Source organism: Mustela nigripes, chromosome 13, assembly GCF_022355385.1.
Source record: "Mustela nigripes isolate SB6536 chromosome 13, MUSNIG.SB6536, whole genome shotgun sequence".
NCBI classification, from domain to species: Eukaryota; Metazoa; Chordata; class Mammalia; order Carnivora; family Mustelidae; genus Mustela; species Mustela nigripes.
Genome location: NC_081569.1, coordinates 42,453,338 through 42,469,640, shown reverse-complemented (window position 1 = coordinate 42,469,640; position 16,303 = coordinate 42,453,338). Strand labels below are relative to the sequence as shown.

The following is a 16,303-nucleotide window of genomic DNA, read 5'->3' as shown; positions in this document are numbered from 1 at the left end:
AGCACTTTTGATTCTGAATGCAAAGGGGACGCACAGAGTCTTTACAAGGAGATACTTTATGAGGAGATATGTTGGAGAGAGAGGGTTTAGCTTGCACAATGTTACACAGAGCAGAAACTACATGCTATCTAGGCAGATCAGAAACCCATAAACCTACCGATTTACATAAACTGATTTTAAAATGGACAAAACCCAAGCACTCTTAAAGCAACAGTGTAGTCCAGTCTTTCTTTTAGGTCTCCAATGTTTATTAGATGTCCAAGAAAAAAGTAAATCCTGAGCTTCCAAAAGTTGAAGATGCTTTTAAGATCTGATTGGCACTTATCTGCCACGTAACTTTTAGAAACTGCTCCCAACAAGTCCTGTGAAGTTACGGTTCTTGAACACCTATCTTGATGCTCAGCGAACACTCAGTGTAAACGTCACAAATTATTTACAAAATTAAAAAAAAATATTTAATAATAATTTAAAAATTATTTATAATTTTAAAAATTATTTGAATAATTTAAAAATAATAATTTAAAAAATATCTTTCCAAAGTGGGTCACAGTCCTCTTTCACTTGATATGAATTCGTCTTTTCACAGAGGGACCAAGATCTGGTCATGTAGACTCACGACTGTTCTAAAGGCTTTTGTTAGACTCATTAAAGAAATCCTGTTCCTCCTATTAATTTTGTCCAAAAAAAATACAGTTAGAAAAAGAATGTGATACGACAGCCACAGTTGCTGACAAGGCCTTTGTCAAATCTTTCAACAAGACCATGATTATGTAGCCCGTGTAAAATAAATCTTTGTTAACTCTGGGAACATGCAGTACATTGAGAACCCAAGAAAAGCTCTGAGATAAGATCTCAAGAATCAGAAAAATAGTGCATAAGAAATCCAATGTCAGTAAGCCAGGGGCTACTTATAACTGGCGAAGGGTACGGGATCACCTTACTGCAATGAGCTTTGCCCAGAGATCTTACAGAAACGGAAAGCATTCAAGTCAGGCCTTTTCCTGGCACGAAAGCCTCTTTGGGACCACACCGTGAACCTGAACCTGCTTTCCTAGCGTGTCTGAATACAAACCACAGGAAGCAGAGTTTGCATTCATATGTGATGATAACTGTCTGTCAAAGAGAGAAAGAAAAGAAAAAGTCTTCAGCAAGCCAAGATGCATGCAATGTCTGCAGGAAGAACCGTGACTTTCTTCTCAACTGTTCCAAACACTATGGGAAAGCAATCACATTTTGGAAGAAAGGAAGTTGACCATTTCATGTTAGTAAAGCCAAGTAAACCAACAGCTGAATGTCATATTTACCCAATTTCTAAGCAGGTGCCTGCCTACAAAGAATTTCCTACTCTAATACAAAAAGCAATAGCTAATACAAGGGCAGTTTGGGGATTCAGCTCATGGGAAGTCAGGATAGGGTCGCAGTTCATTGGAATTTTGTGGGATATATTTACGTGGTCTGTGTTAATTCTCTTTGAGTGAAATTACTACTGGCCATCCCAGCATAGAAATGGTTTCCAGGAATACTGCTACCCCCCACTTAGAGAGCTCACCCTCCATCAAGACATGAATGTTCAATCAGGAACATGAAGAGGACATGAATGAGTCTTCTGGCCACAGCACACAGGTGTGCGGAAAGTAGAGAAGAAACAAACACATCTGTAGATGCAAGTTCCATGTATCACAACAGGTACGGCCATGTCTTAGCATAACTCATGCATCTTGTGCAGATGGAGTCTGGTAGTTCCAGAGAACACAGCATATAGAACTGCCACTCACGAAGCAAGAAACTTGAATTCTATAGTAAAGCTGAATGGTCTTTTTATTCTGAATGCTACTAGGAAACGTGACATAAGATTTGGAAAAAGCATCTTGCAGAGAATCTAGGTTCCAACAGTAAGCTGATTGAGAATGTACTTATATACTATTTAAAATTCAGTCTTAGGAAAAAGAGAGAGGCACGAAGGGCAGCTGCCCACACGGATGAGAGTGGACAAGTTCAGTGTAGCCTGGAGCTCCCCTTGTCTGTGGCATCTGGGAATGGAGGCAGAGAAGCTGACCTCCTCCCTGAGCAGACAGCCCATCATGCAGGCCGTAAGCAGGGGCTATGGCTGTGCAGGAGAGGACGAATGGCACATATCTTTGGTATGCAACAAGAAGGGTGAATAAAAGAAAAAAGTCCCCACTATGCTGCTTTTGGATATGATACAGACAACAGACCCACCTCTGACCACGAAGGAGAGCCCATGCTCTGTGTGAACACAGTATACGGGAGCACACGTTTCCTCTCTTTTATGCAGACTCCAGAACAATGCAGCTAAAAACTGTGCCCAGAAGAGGAAACAAGACTGGCCATGAGTCGATAATTACAGAGATTGGATGGAAGACACAAGGAAGTTCATGGCCTTATTCTCTCCACTTTTGTGTTTAATGAACATCCGGCATATGTTATAACCAGTGAGAATAGCTAAATAAGTGCTTTACAACAATGATGCAAGATACGAAAGGAAGTGAGTTTTTTAATTGAAAATTTAAAAAAAACTAACAAGGCTTTCCCCCAAGAAAATCCACTTCAATCTTATTCTTGACAACCCAAAAAAGATTTGGTTTTTCACACATTCTCCCTGTTTGGATCTAGACCATCACTTAGACACCTGTCCAACATTACGGGCTGCAAATATCTTACTTGGAATCGCTCATCTGTCTCGTTCTCTCCAATCTGTCTCAGAAGATCCCCACTGGCTTGTCCAATGCTTCCAGCAGCAGTCAAAACTGTCTGTCGAGGCTAGAAAAACACACTGGTTAGAAAGAAAATGCATTTCCTCCACAATGCCATCAGACAGCAGGGTAGCAAGAGGAATCCTGAGGGAGTGGCCTCCTCCTGCACCTAGATGAGAGTCTATTGGCCAGAGAGGAGACCTAAATATCCAGGTAAAATCTTTGCAAGCATGGGTGGCTCAGTCGATTAAATTTCTGCCTTTGGCTCAAGTCATGATCTCAGGGTCCTGGGATTGAGCCCCACATCGGGCTCCGTGCTCAACAGGGAGCCTGCTTCTCCCTCTCCCTCTGCCTGTCTCTCTGCCTACTTGCATTCTCTTTCTCTCTGTCAAATAAATAAATAAAATCTTTAAAAAAAAAATTTGTGCAAGGAAATGCCTGATGTCTCACGAACTAGGCATAGGCAGATCGATTTGAAATGTTCAATCAATGAGTCCTGCTCAGCTGGTAGGAAGGTGATATGCACTTTACAGAAATTAGGGCACCATCCTGTATCCCCTTCAAATGTGTATTGACTGTGTATGTTTCTGAGGTTAAATCTAACCAAGTACCCTGGGGAGAGGGGACAGGGAGGTTTCCTACTAGCAGCTCAACCAGTCCCAAAAGTTGAACCATAGATTCTGTACCCAGTTCACCAAGTCCAAACCCTACGGTTTAGTTACATGCCCCACCAGGATGGAAGGAACAGCTTTGGATCGGGAGCCCTGTAGCACTCAAGGCTGCACCTGCCTCATCAGAACCTGAGTGACCGTGTGCCCCAAGAGCTCACCTCTCCAGAAGTAGGCTGCACAGCCTTCAGCAGGTCTGACACTGCCCCCGCGAGGGTCCTCGCAGCTCTGAGCAGGTCCTCCCCACTGCCCACCTCGTCGTCCATCAGAGCCGCCAACAGCTTCACGCCCTTGGACATCTCCGTCAGGTTGGAAGAAATAGTGGTGATCGCACATCCCACTGCTGTGTAGTCGGTGTCTGCAGGGTCACCTGGGACAGAGAAGGGTCGCCACGATCACAGGAGGGCGGTGAAGGGTGAGGAGAGCCCAGATGGGGGCGGGCTTCAGCCATCCCTCTGAGGGAGCCGGACACAGAGCCGCACGCACACAGGGAGATGCCCGGCTCCCTGTCTCCGAGGCGCTGCTCCTCCCAAATCCTTTTGCCGGGAGGTCTCCTACAGTGCAATACTGAACACGAGCCCCTGGACAGTTCCAAAGGAAGTCTGGGCATCCCGTGGCTCTTTCCCTTGGGTGCCCGTCAGCAGCTGAGGCACTGAAATGCTGCACGGAGAAGCTGAGACACTTGTGGGCTCTCACCCAACCTTGAAAGGTGTCATGAGACTACGGTAGGACAAGACGGACGGGGGCCCATGTGTTGTATCTATCCCTCCCAAACCCATTTGAGACTCAGCTCCCAGAAGGGAGAAACCAGCTTCCCGTACACTTCACAGTCCGTCCCGCAGACAGGTGGACGGTGAGCAGAACTACATAAGGGCTTGTTGAAGGATGCGGGATATCGCCGGAAAGGAATGAGATGCTCCCCGCCTTTCTCCTGGCTCAGTGTGAAGAAGTGCCTGCAGCACTCAGAGCGCCTAAAAATAGATGAGCCTCTCATCCTCTGAAAATCTGTTGTTTCAATCAAAGAACAGTGATTGTTTCTAAAGCACAACCGCAAGACAGCACCAAGCCCTCAGAGACTCACCAGCAGTGAGGTTAACCACCGAAGCTGTTCCAGCTGTGATCGCATCCACCTGAGAGTGGATTTCGTGTTTGGACTCGTCGACTTTGTTCTGAACCCACACCCGTGACGCCTGCAAAACCAGACAAGGGCACGACACAGTCACTGCGTGGGACTGCCTGGGACACCAGAGACTTCGTGCCATAAAATGAGACTAGCATTTTGTCTGTACTCTTGTTCCTGGGCAGGCACCAGCGAGGGTCTCCGGTCATCTTAAGCAAGGTCTTTAACAGGCCCCCGGCTCATTCACTGATGGCAAACAGCACAGACGTCCTCCATGCTGCCTCCACTGTTCTTTTCTTGAGCTATTAGGATCTTAGGAAATTTCCATATGGCTTTATTTAGGTAAATTTAATAAAAAATGAGAATTAATGTCTCATCATATTACTGCCCACCAGTAACCGCAACTGTTAATTTCTACCTTGTAAAAAACAAGAGAGCAGGGTTAGAATTAGAATTGCAGCTCACGAGTGTTCTCTGTCGGTATAAAGATTGTCTTTTGTTAACACGAATGTGGTGTGGACATGGCACCTTTCCTGGAAGGACTGGGCCGGGGTGGGGGTGGCAGGAAATGGGTCAAGACCTCAGTTCTAGATCTAGCTCTATCACTGACAAGTGACGTGACCTCGGGCATATTACATCTAGGTCCTGTGAATTACATTTCTTCTACTGTAGGAATTCAGAGGTTTTTACAAACCTTTCCAGATCTTATACTTTATGTTCATGGGAACCTATACATAGCAAACTCTCTATTTCCTGCCATTTCTGGACTTAGCCACTAAGTGATAATTTCCATTCATAATGATGACCCTGCGGCAACAGACGATGCCAATCTGCTTCCCCAAACATGCCAATAATATTATTTGAGATTTAGGATGTGTCTAGCACTAATCATATTTTTTGGTATACCAATGCTTTAAAAGTTGGTGAAGCTGGACTGTTAAGACCAAATATTTTAAAGCCATCTCAAAAGGGTGCTGGATATGGGGGGGGGGGGGTCTGCCTCATGTATTTTTACTCGGAAGATCCCCCACGAAGACTGTGTAATGATTTCAGGTACTTGGGATACAAAGCACCTGCAGGAAGGCAAGCCAGCAAGCGAAAGTCACAGCATTCCGGGAGGTCCTGCAGGACAGTTAACCTGGTGGGGCAAGATGGTGCTGGGCTGAGGTCTGCATCTCGGCCCTGGCCTGGGATGGCTCTGTCAGTCCTCATGGGGTGGTTTTCAGGCCTGATTGTCCACTAAAGCCACCTTGAGAGATGAAACAAGCAGGCTCCAACCTTCATGACAGGATATTTTTCTGGTTTGAGTTGGGCCTCAGGCTTGGTTCTTTAAGCTCCCCCAGGTAATTCTAACATGCAAAGCAGGTCTGGGAAGGACAGTGCCAGCCAGTGCTTCATCAACTTTAATGTGCACACCAAACAGCTGGAAGTCCATGAAAATGCAGATTCTGATTCCGATGGTTGGGGCAAGGCCTACAATTCCACACCTCTCAAGAGATCTTATGTATTGGCAATGCTGCTGGCCTGTGGGCCACAGTCAGAGTAGGAAGGGGCTAGGTAATTTCAGGTGGCAGCATCTACAGAAAGGCAGCTAATTACCCTGCCCTTCTGAGGAGCTGAACGGTAATGCAGTGGTTCTCAAAGTGTGGTCCTGAGACAGCAGCGGAGGACCTGAGGACTTGTTGCAAAGGCAGAAAATCTCAGGGCCTACCCCAGACCTACTGAGTCAGGAAAGAGGGGATGGAGCCCAGCAATCTGTTTAAATGAGTCTTCCATGCATGCTAACATTTGAGAAGCACTGATAACAGCTAATGCTCACTGAGCTCTCACTACGTGCTAAGAACTCTGCACACGACAGGATTACCACGTCTTCCTAAGGACCCTGTGCATGCACGACAAAATGGAAGCATATAGGGAGTAAGTTGCGCGGATTCACACAGACGCTAGCAGAACTGGGATTTGAACCCAGATCATGTGACTCCAGAATTGAAGTTCTTGGCCCTTAAGAGGTATTGCCAATACCCAGTAGCAGCCCACGATTCTCTTCCTGGGGGTACCACTTCACTATAAAGACTCCATATACTGGGGAAAACAAAACAAAACAAACCCATGTGTTTCCATTTCACCTGGCTGGATAAAGATTTTCCCAGCTGAATGCAGACACAATGCAAAGCCGTGCTTTGTGCCAGGCAGAGATCCTAATGAAAAGCATGAACAGTATTTACCATATCCTGGCCGAGGGGTGGCAGTGAATCCAGCTCGCTGAGGTCGTCCTGGGCCTGCTGGACAGCGTGCATGCTTGTGTTGATGGTCCCCATGAGGGCCTGCTGGGCTGAGGTCTGCAAAGGCAGATGACCGCAGATGACCACAGGGCATTCATAACCTCTCTCCTGGGACTGACACCGCCCTCTATACAAAATACAGCCAAACTGAAGTCCAGCCTCAAGACAGAATGGTCCGTGCTGTGTGTCGACAACCCCAAGCACCTCCTATTTCAAGCAGGGGGCTGGGACAGAGATTGTATGACTAGAATGCTCAATGTGGGTGTATGCCATAGAGAGGTTATGATCAGGAGAGCGTGGAGAGCCACTCAGCTGACCCAAAGACTGAGAGAGAGTCCTTGCAAGGGAGCTACTCCACTCCGAGTAGTGAGGACTAAAGAGCTCATGCATAGGAAACATGTTCCACCCTGCTTACTAAGTAAGAAAGGACTGCACCCCAACCTGGAGTCAACACGTTTCTTCAGAGTCAAATCACTTCTGAGCTTTCAGGCTTTTCAGCTTTTATAAAGTTCTTCCCCAGCAGCGCCTGATTCCTGAGCAGGCAGATCGGCAGTGACAAGAGGCAATGATCCACTCAGGGGAGAGTGTGGATCACTAGAGACCCAGTCTATTTCTAAGACCCGCCGAGGGCCACCCTGGGCTAAATAGCAGCTTGATGCTGTTAAAGCAGGGAAGCAGGGCTCTCCATACTCTGTACTGCCAGTCACGTGGAGAGGTCACAGTTGCCCTCCAGCCCCCGAGGACACCCATGATCCCACACAGGGAGTTACTAATACACCCCATTTAAAGAGAGCGCTGAATAGCCAGGTACTGGGACCATGCAGCAAAGAGCCACGGCTCGGAGGGGAACGGGTGAGAATGTGACAGTGCACGCCAGCTCTCCCAGGCCCGTGTCTCTCTCTACGCATCACAGGCAGCCTACTGACGCCCAGCGCCAGCGTGGGGGATGGCTCACCAGCGGGGGCATGTGCCCTCGGTGCATCTGACCAACCACGACCTGCTGCTGCGGTGATGGCATGCTGCCCATGTTGAAGGTCTCAGGCCCGCTGGAGCCTGAACGCATCACGGCAGGCAGCGCCACGGAGCCGTGCTCCACCTTCCCGGCCCGATTGAACTGCTGCTGCAAGATGGTGGACCTGCAGGAAACAGGGGTTGGGTCACTGGGGGGTGGCCACTCACATACAGTGACATGATAAGACACCATGGGCATCACAGCTGTTTGCTGCGTTATGCGGTGGAGGCCAACTCAAAAGAGGTATATACAGACGGAACTGTGAGTGAGGTAGCACCGAAGTACTCAGAAGAATCCTGAGATGAATCTTTTTACAGTTATTAATACAAATAAGCATTCTCAGTTGGAGCATTCATTTAACAAATATCTCTGTGGGTCAGGTTCTAGTTTAGGCATTTGGGGCATCGGTCATTTAGCCTAAAGGAGAAGTACAGAAAGGAACTAAAAGAGAATCTCCCACAGCTTAGCTCTCATCCCCCAGGTCCAAGGCCACTGACCACAGAGGGCACTTAAACACCTTTGGAGCCTTGATAGCCTTGATGGTAGGATAGACTTTGGCACCTCCTCCAGATGAGTTTTTAAAAAGTCCAGGAAGATTCCTAGGACATTTAGTTTAAAATAGAAAAATCAATTTTTTACTTCCGATATGTTCTTAGAATGAGTAGTAAGGACTTTGAACATGTGAAGGTGGACTGTCTGTGCAGCAGCCCAGAGCACAGACCCCATCCAGGGAGAGTCTGGGGGGGGGGGGGGGGGGGGGGGGGGAGAGAGAGAGCGAGGGAGAGAGAGAGAGAGTGTGTGTGTGTGTGTGTGTGTGTGTGTAGGGGCAGACTAGGTGAGCAGCTGCATTAAGGGACCAGGCCTCTGACCCAGGGTTCTCCAACCATCAGATCATTCCCTATTGCCCAGGGCAAAGCTCATGAGGCAGGCTAGGATACTAGAGAGCAGGAATCTGTGGAAGAACAGGGATGTCTGTGTGGCACGGTTGGCACTAGGAAGGGTAGATGTGGGGGCCCCAGGGGGAAGTCAGGGGCATCCTGTGATCTTAGCCAGTGTCTAATGCAGGGAGAAGTGGCAGGCCTTGTGATGGGCTTCCATGGTAAAAGACAGTAAAGAGTGTCAGTGCTCTGGCTCAGACACTTACTCAGCTGCTCTTGGAAGGACAAGTGCAGCAGAGTCCTCTGAGGGGAACAACTCAATCTGCCAGAAAGCACTAGCTTACTGATTTCCAGCTAATGGTCATTAATAATTCCAAGGACTTAAGGTGTTCTCCAAGAGGGTACCACGTACATGAAATGCATCGCATCATCAGGTTTGGTTCCAAATTGTGTACTAAAATAGGGGACAAAGGGAAAAGCACCTTCAAGGTGATTATGAAGCCAATCAAGACAAAGTGATGGAGAATGGAAATGTGCGAGAAGCAATTAGTATGACTTAGCAAGTTCAATATGAATTTTCTAGAACTTTCTGTCAGTTTGCGGTAAGAAACATCACAAGATCTGAACTGACTCATGGCCCTGCCTCATGGGTGCATCTTAAGTAACTTTCAGAGCTTTGATTTCCTCAGTCATGGACAGGCAGAAACATCTGGTCTACCTCTTGCATCGGGGGTTGTTATTGGGGTGAAAAGAGACAGCATGCTAGACATATGGAGTAAAGTGTATGCAAGAAACATATTATCACAATGCTCTAAGTAACATAAGGGGGAGCAGCTGCTCAGATTCCCGCAAAGTAACACCTATTAGAGGTTACTTAATTTTAATACATCTCAGTTTCCTTACATATAAAATGGGGTTGAGACTGTTCTGAATTGAAAGTGATGATGAAGATGTTAAGAACAGTAAATATTTATGATGTGCCAGGCACTGTTTCATGCACTTTATTAATAATTCAATCATCAAAATAAAGTATATAAGGTGATACTATCATTATTCTCATTTTATAGCTCAGATGAAGGGGCAGAGGAAAGGTGTACTGTCCCCAAGGCCACACATTGAAAGAGACCCAAGGGGCACCTGGGTGGCTCAGTCGGTTAAACATCTGACTCTTGATTTCAGCTCAGGTCATGATCCCAGGGTTGTGAGATCAAGCTCTGCCATCATGTGGATCTTGCTTGAGATTCTCTCCCTCTTCCTCTGCAACCCACCCCCCAATCTGTCCCCTACTCTCAAGAAAAAAAAAAAAAAAGAAAAGAAAAAGAAAAAAAAGAGGGTGACTGAAGATTAGAACCCAGGAAGTCTGGCTCAGGAGTCCATGTTTTAACCATTTCCCTCGACTGCCTCATGGCACCTGTGGCATGTAGGGGGCATTCTATAAACAATAACTCCTTCACTGTCACAGAAGCCCACTCTCCAGCCTTTGATGAAAATGACACAAGTTAGGAGATTTAAATGAGCAACTGCAGAACAGGACTCATGAAATAAAAAATAAATAAATAAAAATACTTACTTTTTTGGAGAAACAGACTCTTCCAGCATAGTCGACTCCTCATCCCCCTCTAATCCAAATCTATCCTTACTTTGTTTCTGAGGTAAAACGAAACAAAAAGGAAACTCAGTAGGTCTTGATGCAAAAACCTTTTAAGACACCTTCTAAAAGGAGCTACACAAGCAAATATGTTGAGATTTACCCCCCAATTCTTTATATTGGAGTAGGTGATGGCTGAAGAAAAACAAACGTAACAATAAAAAATAAATACATTGTTTAATGCAATATAGAGATACATGCCTTCTGTGTTTATTACTGCATTGACTAAATTTCACACAGTTAAAATCAAGATGTAGATACCCATGTTCTAGTTGAACTTGGTTATTTCAGTGGGCTTTTTCTTGAAGTCTTTGGCAGTCTGTCTGAATACCACTATAGTATATAACTATATATACCATAGTAGTATATTTGAGAATTTGATAAAAATTTGATAAAAATTCATGAAATTCAGTAATTTGGTAAAAATTCATGAGGAACACCTGGGTGGCTCAGTCAGTTGTGCACCTGACTCTTGATCTCAGCTCAGCTCTTGGCCTTGGGGTCATGGGTTCAGGCCCCAGAACAGGCGTCAGTCTGGGCACTGAGCCTACTTTAAAAAAAATTCATGAAAAATATGAAGAATATTTTCAGATCCTCAACCTAGGTTTCTAAAGAAGCTGGAAAGCATAATAGAACTACCTAGAGAGGAAGATGCTGAGGGGTTAGCTGGTCTCATTCATTAGCTAAGTGAAGCCCTACTGCTTGTTACTCGACAGTAAGAATATACATATAAACTTCAGCTAAAATGGAAATTCTTATGGGATCTTGAGGTTAAAAGACTGCACACTCAAGCAATGTTAATGTTAAGATTAAATTAGTGGGTTAAGTACTTCAAATTAGGGTTGTTTTGTGTTGTTTTATTTTTTCCAGGTAGCAGCATCATCTAAGTGAGAGTTTTTAAAAAAGCAACTTTCCCAATTGGCATCAGTCTGAAATACCTTTTTGAGGATAATGTCAATGTAGCCCGCAATCAGCTGGGATATCTGCTCTCCTTCAGTGGTTTGTACAGAATAGTAGCTTTCCTGGTACTCCCCAAAATCCTGAAAAAATGGCATTAGAAGAAATATAACTACATCATGTCATCATGTAGCTATAGTTTTAAGGGTAAAGAGGTCTAGTCCTGGAACAAAATGGCATCGACTCACTTTTCCCTTCTCTTCTCCTCTAAACACTACTGAATACCCTACAATCTAGTAAAAGGGCTCTGAAAGCTGTAAAGGTAGATTGACTGGGGAGCACAGGACTTGAGAAAACACATTCTGGTGAATTTTTAGGTTTTCTTTTATACCCGATTACTCCCAGGTGACTGCCTGAAACCCAGAATCTCCAAGAGGCAGGATTTCAAAGGCCTGTCCTTTTTTGACAAAGGACCAGGAGAGGAGAAGCCCAATGGAGATCTATCTGGGAGCCCCAGACCAGCTCCACAAGCTGGGCAGAGCAGCAGCTGCAGAGCAGTGAAAGCCCAGGCCGTCCCGGCCCCCGCTCCACCACCCAAAGAGGCATGTAGTCTTACCCTTGTGCAACAGTGGTCACACGAAGCCTGCACCCTCCTAACCTGCACCCAATGGCATAATAGAGACAGGCCCGGTAGCTTCTGCCTATCCCCAAAATGGTCACCCAGCAATAGCAGGTGGGCCTAGGAAGCGTCTTTACAAACAGTGCCATCAAGTTTTGAGTAAGAACTGGGCAGTGTCAAAACAATCCAGAACACTACAGCAAAGGCCACAAAAAGAGACCAGAACACCACACTAAATCTGAACAAGATGACTAATAAAACAGAATATTTAAGTAGGAGCCAGAGTCTCCTCACTTAATAACCATAATGCCTAGATGCAATTTAAAAAAATCACTACTCATATCAAGAGCCAAACAACTATGATATGAGTAAGAAAAGATAATCAATTGATGCCAATAATGAGAAGAATCAGATATTGGAATTATCTCATAAAGCAGCCACTATAAAGTATGCTTCATAAATTACAAATTCTCCCAAAACAAATAGTAGGCTTCAACAGAGAAATAAGTCAGAAGAAGGAACCACATAAAAATTATAATACGAAAAAATGCGATAACTAAAATTTAAAAAACTTACATGAAAAAGTAGTGTGGAGATGACAGAACATAGAATCAGTAGACTTGAAAACAGATGAACAGAATTTAGTCAATCCCAACAGTTGAAAGAACATAGACTCAACAAAAGACAAAAAATAAATAAAGGACCTATAAACCAGACCTTCAGGGTTCTATGGGATAATAAAAGATGTAACATTCATATCATCAAAATCCCACCTTGGGAGAATGAGGGACCAAAAAAAAGTATTCAAGGAGCGCCTGGGTGGTCTGTCAATTAAGTGTCCAACTCTTGATTTCAGCTCAGGCCATGATCTTGGGGTTGTGAGATCTAGCCCCACGCTGGGCTCTGCACTCAGTGCAGAGTCTGTTTGAGATTCTCTCCTTCCTCGTCTCCATTGCCCCTCCCCCCATCAGCTCACATGCTCACACATCTCTCTCTCTTTCTCAAATAAATGCGTCTTTCAAAAACAAAAAAAGTATTCAAAGAAATAATGGCTGAAAGTATCCCCAAATTAAAGACACATACCTACAAACTCAAGAAGCTGAGCATATTCCAAATACAATGAACCCTGAGAAATCCACACCAGGAACTTTAGAGAGTGACATACTGTCTACAAGTGAATACCAATTTGAATGACAATTTCTAATCTGAAACCATGGAGGCCAGAAAGAAGGGCTCAAGTGCTAAAAGAAAGAACTGTCGATGTCTAATCCTATACCTGATGAAATGATCCTTTATGAATGAAGGGGAAATAAGGACATTCTGAAAAAATATCGAAAGCTGAGAGAATCATTTTTAGCAGATCTAACTTCCTTTAAAGAATGGCTAAAGGAAGCTCTTCAAACACGAAGAAAATGATAACAAGAGGCTGAGAACATTAAAAAGAAAACAGCAGGATAGATAAGGAAAAAATAAGGAAATGTAGAAACTTATCCTTTACCTCTTGAGTTTTACTTAATCATATTCTATGGTTGCAGCAAAAGTTTTAATACCATCTCATGCGGTGTTCAATGTACATGGAAGTATTTCTTTGAATAATTATTTTCAAAAAGTGGGGAGTGTAAAGAGACCTAAATAGAAGTGAAGTTTCTATGCCTCTCTTGAAATGGTAAACACCCACACCTGTGGGTTATAATTATTCTTACATATATGGTACTATCTAGATCACTAAGAATGCTAAGCAAAGACATATGCTCAAAAGCATTATAAATAAACCAAAACAGACCTCTCCCAAAAGAAGGCAACAAAAATAGGGAAAAAGAAATGGAGGGGGTGAACAGAAAAATATTATAAAATGATAGCTTTAAGCTTTAATATATCAATAATTAGATTGAAATATAAATGGTCTAAATAGGCCAATTAAAAGAGACTGAACAAGTAGATTTTTTAGAAAGCACAATCCAACTTTATCTACTTTGTAAGAACCTTGTCTCAAATATAATATAGGTAGGTTGAAAGTGAAAGGATGGAAAACTATGTCATGCAAACATTAATTTGAAAAATCTTGAGTGGTTATACTAAAATTAAGCAGATTTCAGAGGAAACAAATTTATAAGGAACAAAAGAATTAAACAGTAAAATAATTTCTCCATGAAGATGACAAAGGGATCTTAAATGTGCATGTAAGCACCAAACAGAGCTTCGAAATACATGCAGTAAAAGTTGAAAGGAAAAATACAAAAACCTGCAACCGTTGTCAGGATAGGGAAGACTGGAACACCACCACCAGTTAACAGGGTCTAATGGATATTTTAATACTCTTGTCAAGTACTCATTGAACATTCTCCCAGAATGACCATATCCTGTGATCTAAACCAAATCTTAAAATTCGAAGACTTGAAATTAGGCACTGTATATCCTTCAACCATAAGAGAACTCAACTAAAAATCAGTAACAGGAAGACAACAGGAGAAATCTCCAAACACCTGAAATTAAATTAAAGCTCGGAGTAGAAAGAAATAAGATGTTACAAACTTTAATCCAACTTTAATAAACATCATTGATATTCATTCTCTCTTGTGCTTGAGCTAGTTACTGTGACTCATACTATTTCTAATTTGTCTTTAAAATAACTTTTTGTTGGGGCGCCTGGGTGGCTCAGTGGGTTAAAGCCTCTGCCTTCAGCTCAGGTTATGATCCCAAGGTCCTGGGATGGAGCCCCGCATCGGGTTCTCTGCTCAGCGGGGAGCCTGTTTCCCCTTCTCTCTCTCTCTGCCTACTTGTGATCTCTGTCTGTTGAATAAATAAATAAAATCTTTAAAAAAAAAATAAAATAAAATAACTTTTTGTTTTCAACAAAATGGGACCTGGATGTAGTTTTCAAAGACCAACAGCACTCACAGGCACATAACAAAACACAGCAGGTCCCTGCCCTAGCCATTCCTAGCTTTCCTTTCCACCCCTTCCACCCCCCAAAGGCAACTACTTTGAACCCTTTCACTGTTTCTTCTAGTATTTCTAAATAACATGTTTTTAATTGATTTGATTTGTCTCTTTTCCAAGTTATCCACAACTTCCTACCATGGAAGGTGAGGACGCAGTTCTCTAAGTATCAGCATCTCTTCTTAAGGGCTATGCAGGTAGTTACTGACTATAGGAGGGAAGAAGGTATATTTCCTGATGATTCCTTCCGAGTGGCAAGAGTCTATCCACCAATAATCAAACTAGATAACTAAAGACTCCCTCCAAAAACTGTTCCTTACACCTTTTATTTTCTGATGCCGTATTATGAGACCTTATCTAGACACAAGCTGATACTTCAAATATTCCCTAGACCTGGAGAACAGTACACTTCAGGAGTGCCAGAAGATGGATAACTTTCAACACTGATTTCTCCTATTGCTCAACTTGCCCAACAAAAATAACAATCCTATCAATTCTCATGTGTCAATGTGGCTATCATTAAGAAAATAACACAATTATAATCTGCTAAGAGCAACTATTAAGGTTGGGAGGAGGAATACAGAGGTCTGAAGGCCTGGGAGGGCTACATTCTCCCCACTTTCCATATACTTCACACTGAGAATTTTATCATCATCTTGTTTGATCTTAGCACCTCTGCGAAATAGGTATTGTGATTCCCATGTTAAAGCTAATGACATTAAGGCTCACAGGGGAGAGAGAACTCTCTCAGAAATAGGAGATGATGAGCTGGTTTTGAACAGTATCCCAAAGTCTATGCCATTTCCTCTGTACAGTATGCTGTTTCTAGGCAGGCCGGGAAAACACACTTCAGCAAGATTTCACAAAGCTTAGGAACTTCTAAAACAACTAGAGACGAAGAGGGATCCTTTGATCAGCCTCTGAGCATTAGCAAGTTTCCCTTGAGGGCATGCTAGGGACAGCATCAGGAACACAGAAGACTGCACCAGTCCCCACCCTCTGTGGACTATCTGTCCACTATCTGTCCCTCTGCACACTGCTCTCTAAGGCCAGGGAAATCCATAGCGCTTGTATGCTCTTTCCCACCCCACAGTATGGCCCAAAGGCTGTGTTGGTCCTCCCCATTGCCAGTCCGTACCAGGGTGAAGCTTTTGGGTGAGGCTGCCCAGCGCTTAACTGTGGTGAGTGGCCACTCCTGCAGTACTTCCTTGGTCTTCTCATCCACACGCATCACGGAGTCCTTGGTGATGCCCAGCAGGCGAGGCACCAGCTTGTTCTTGCCTTTCATCTTTTCCTGAAACAGGAAATACCAAGGGTTAGTGCTCTTCCTCTGAATACATTTGACTTTGCCAAGTCAAGAGAGATCTCATGATGTCTTACCTGAGGTCATCTACATTTACTATGTTTCAAAACAGGACTACTGGAAAACCAGGGTTTGGGTACTCGGCGAATGACTCACTAAACTAAAGACACGGAAACGAAAACAGGGGCATCAGAAGGTTGGAAGGATCCACAAAGGCACCCT

At 44.0% G+C, this 16,303-nt stretch overlaps 1 protein-coding gene across 3 annotated transcripts in view; it reads right to left on the bottom strand.

Annotated features, from left to right (window-relative positions):
• The window catches only part of TLN2 (talin 2), a 429,824-nt gene that overhangs the window by 137,707 nt on the left and 275,814 nt on the right, over nucleotides 1-16,303 (bottom strand). For all 3 annotated transcript variants that reach the window (XM_059372168.1, XM_059372169.1, XM_059372170.1), the window contains exons 12-19: nucleotides 15,917-16,072; nucleotides 11,261-11,362; nucleotides 10,245-10,321; nucleotides 7,740-7,920; nucleotides 6,728-6,841; nucleotides 4,464-4,572; nucleotides 3,544-3,752; nucleotides 2,683-2,781 (exon numbers count right to left, since the gene is read on the bottom strand). In XM_059372168.1, the coding sequence (XP_059228151.1) occupies nucleotides 2,683-2,781; nucleotides 3,544-3,752; nucleotides 4,464-4,572; nucleotides 6,728-6,841; nucleotides 7,740-7,920; nucleotides 10,245-10,321; nucleotides 11,261-11,362; nucleotides 15,917-16,072 (1,047 nt within the window). The remainder of the gene's footprint in view (nucleotides 1-2,682; nucleotides 2,782-3,543; nucleotides 3,753-4,463; nucleotides 4,573-6,727; nucleotides 6,842-7,739; nucleotides 7,921-10,244; nucleotides 10,322-11,260; nucleotides 11,363-15,916; nucleotides 16,073-16,303) is intronic.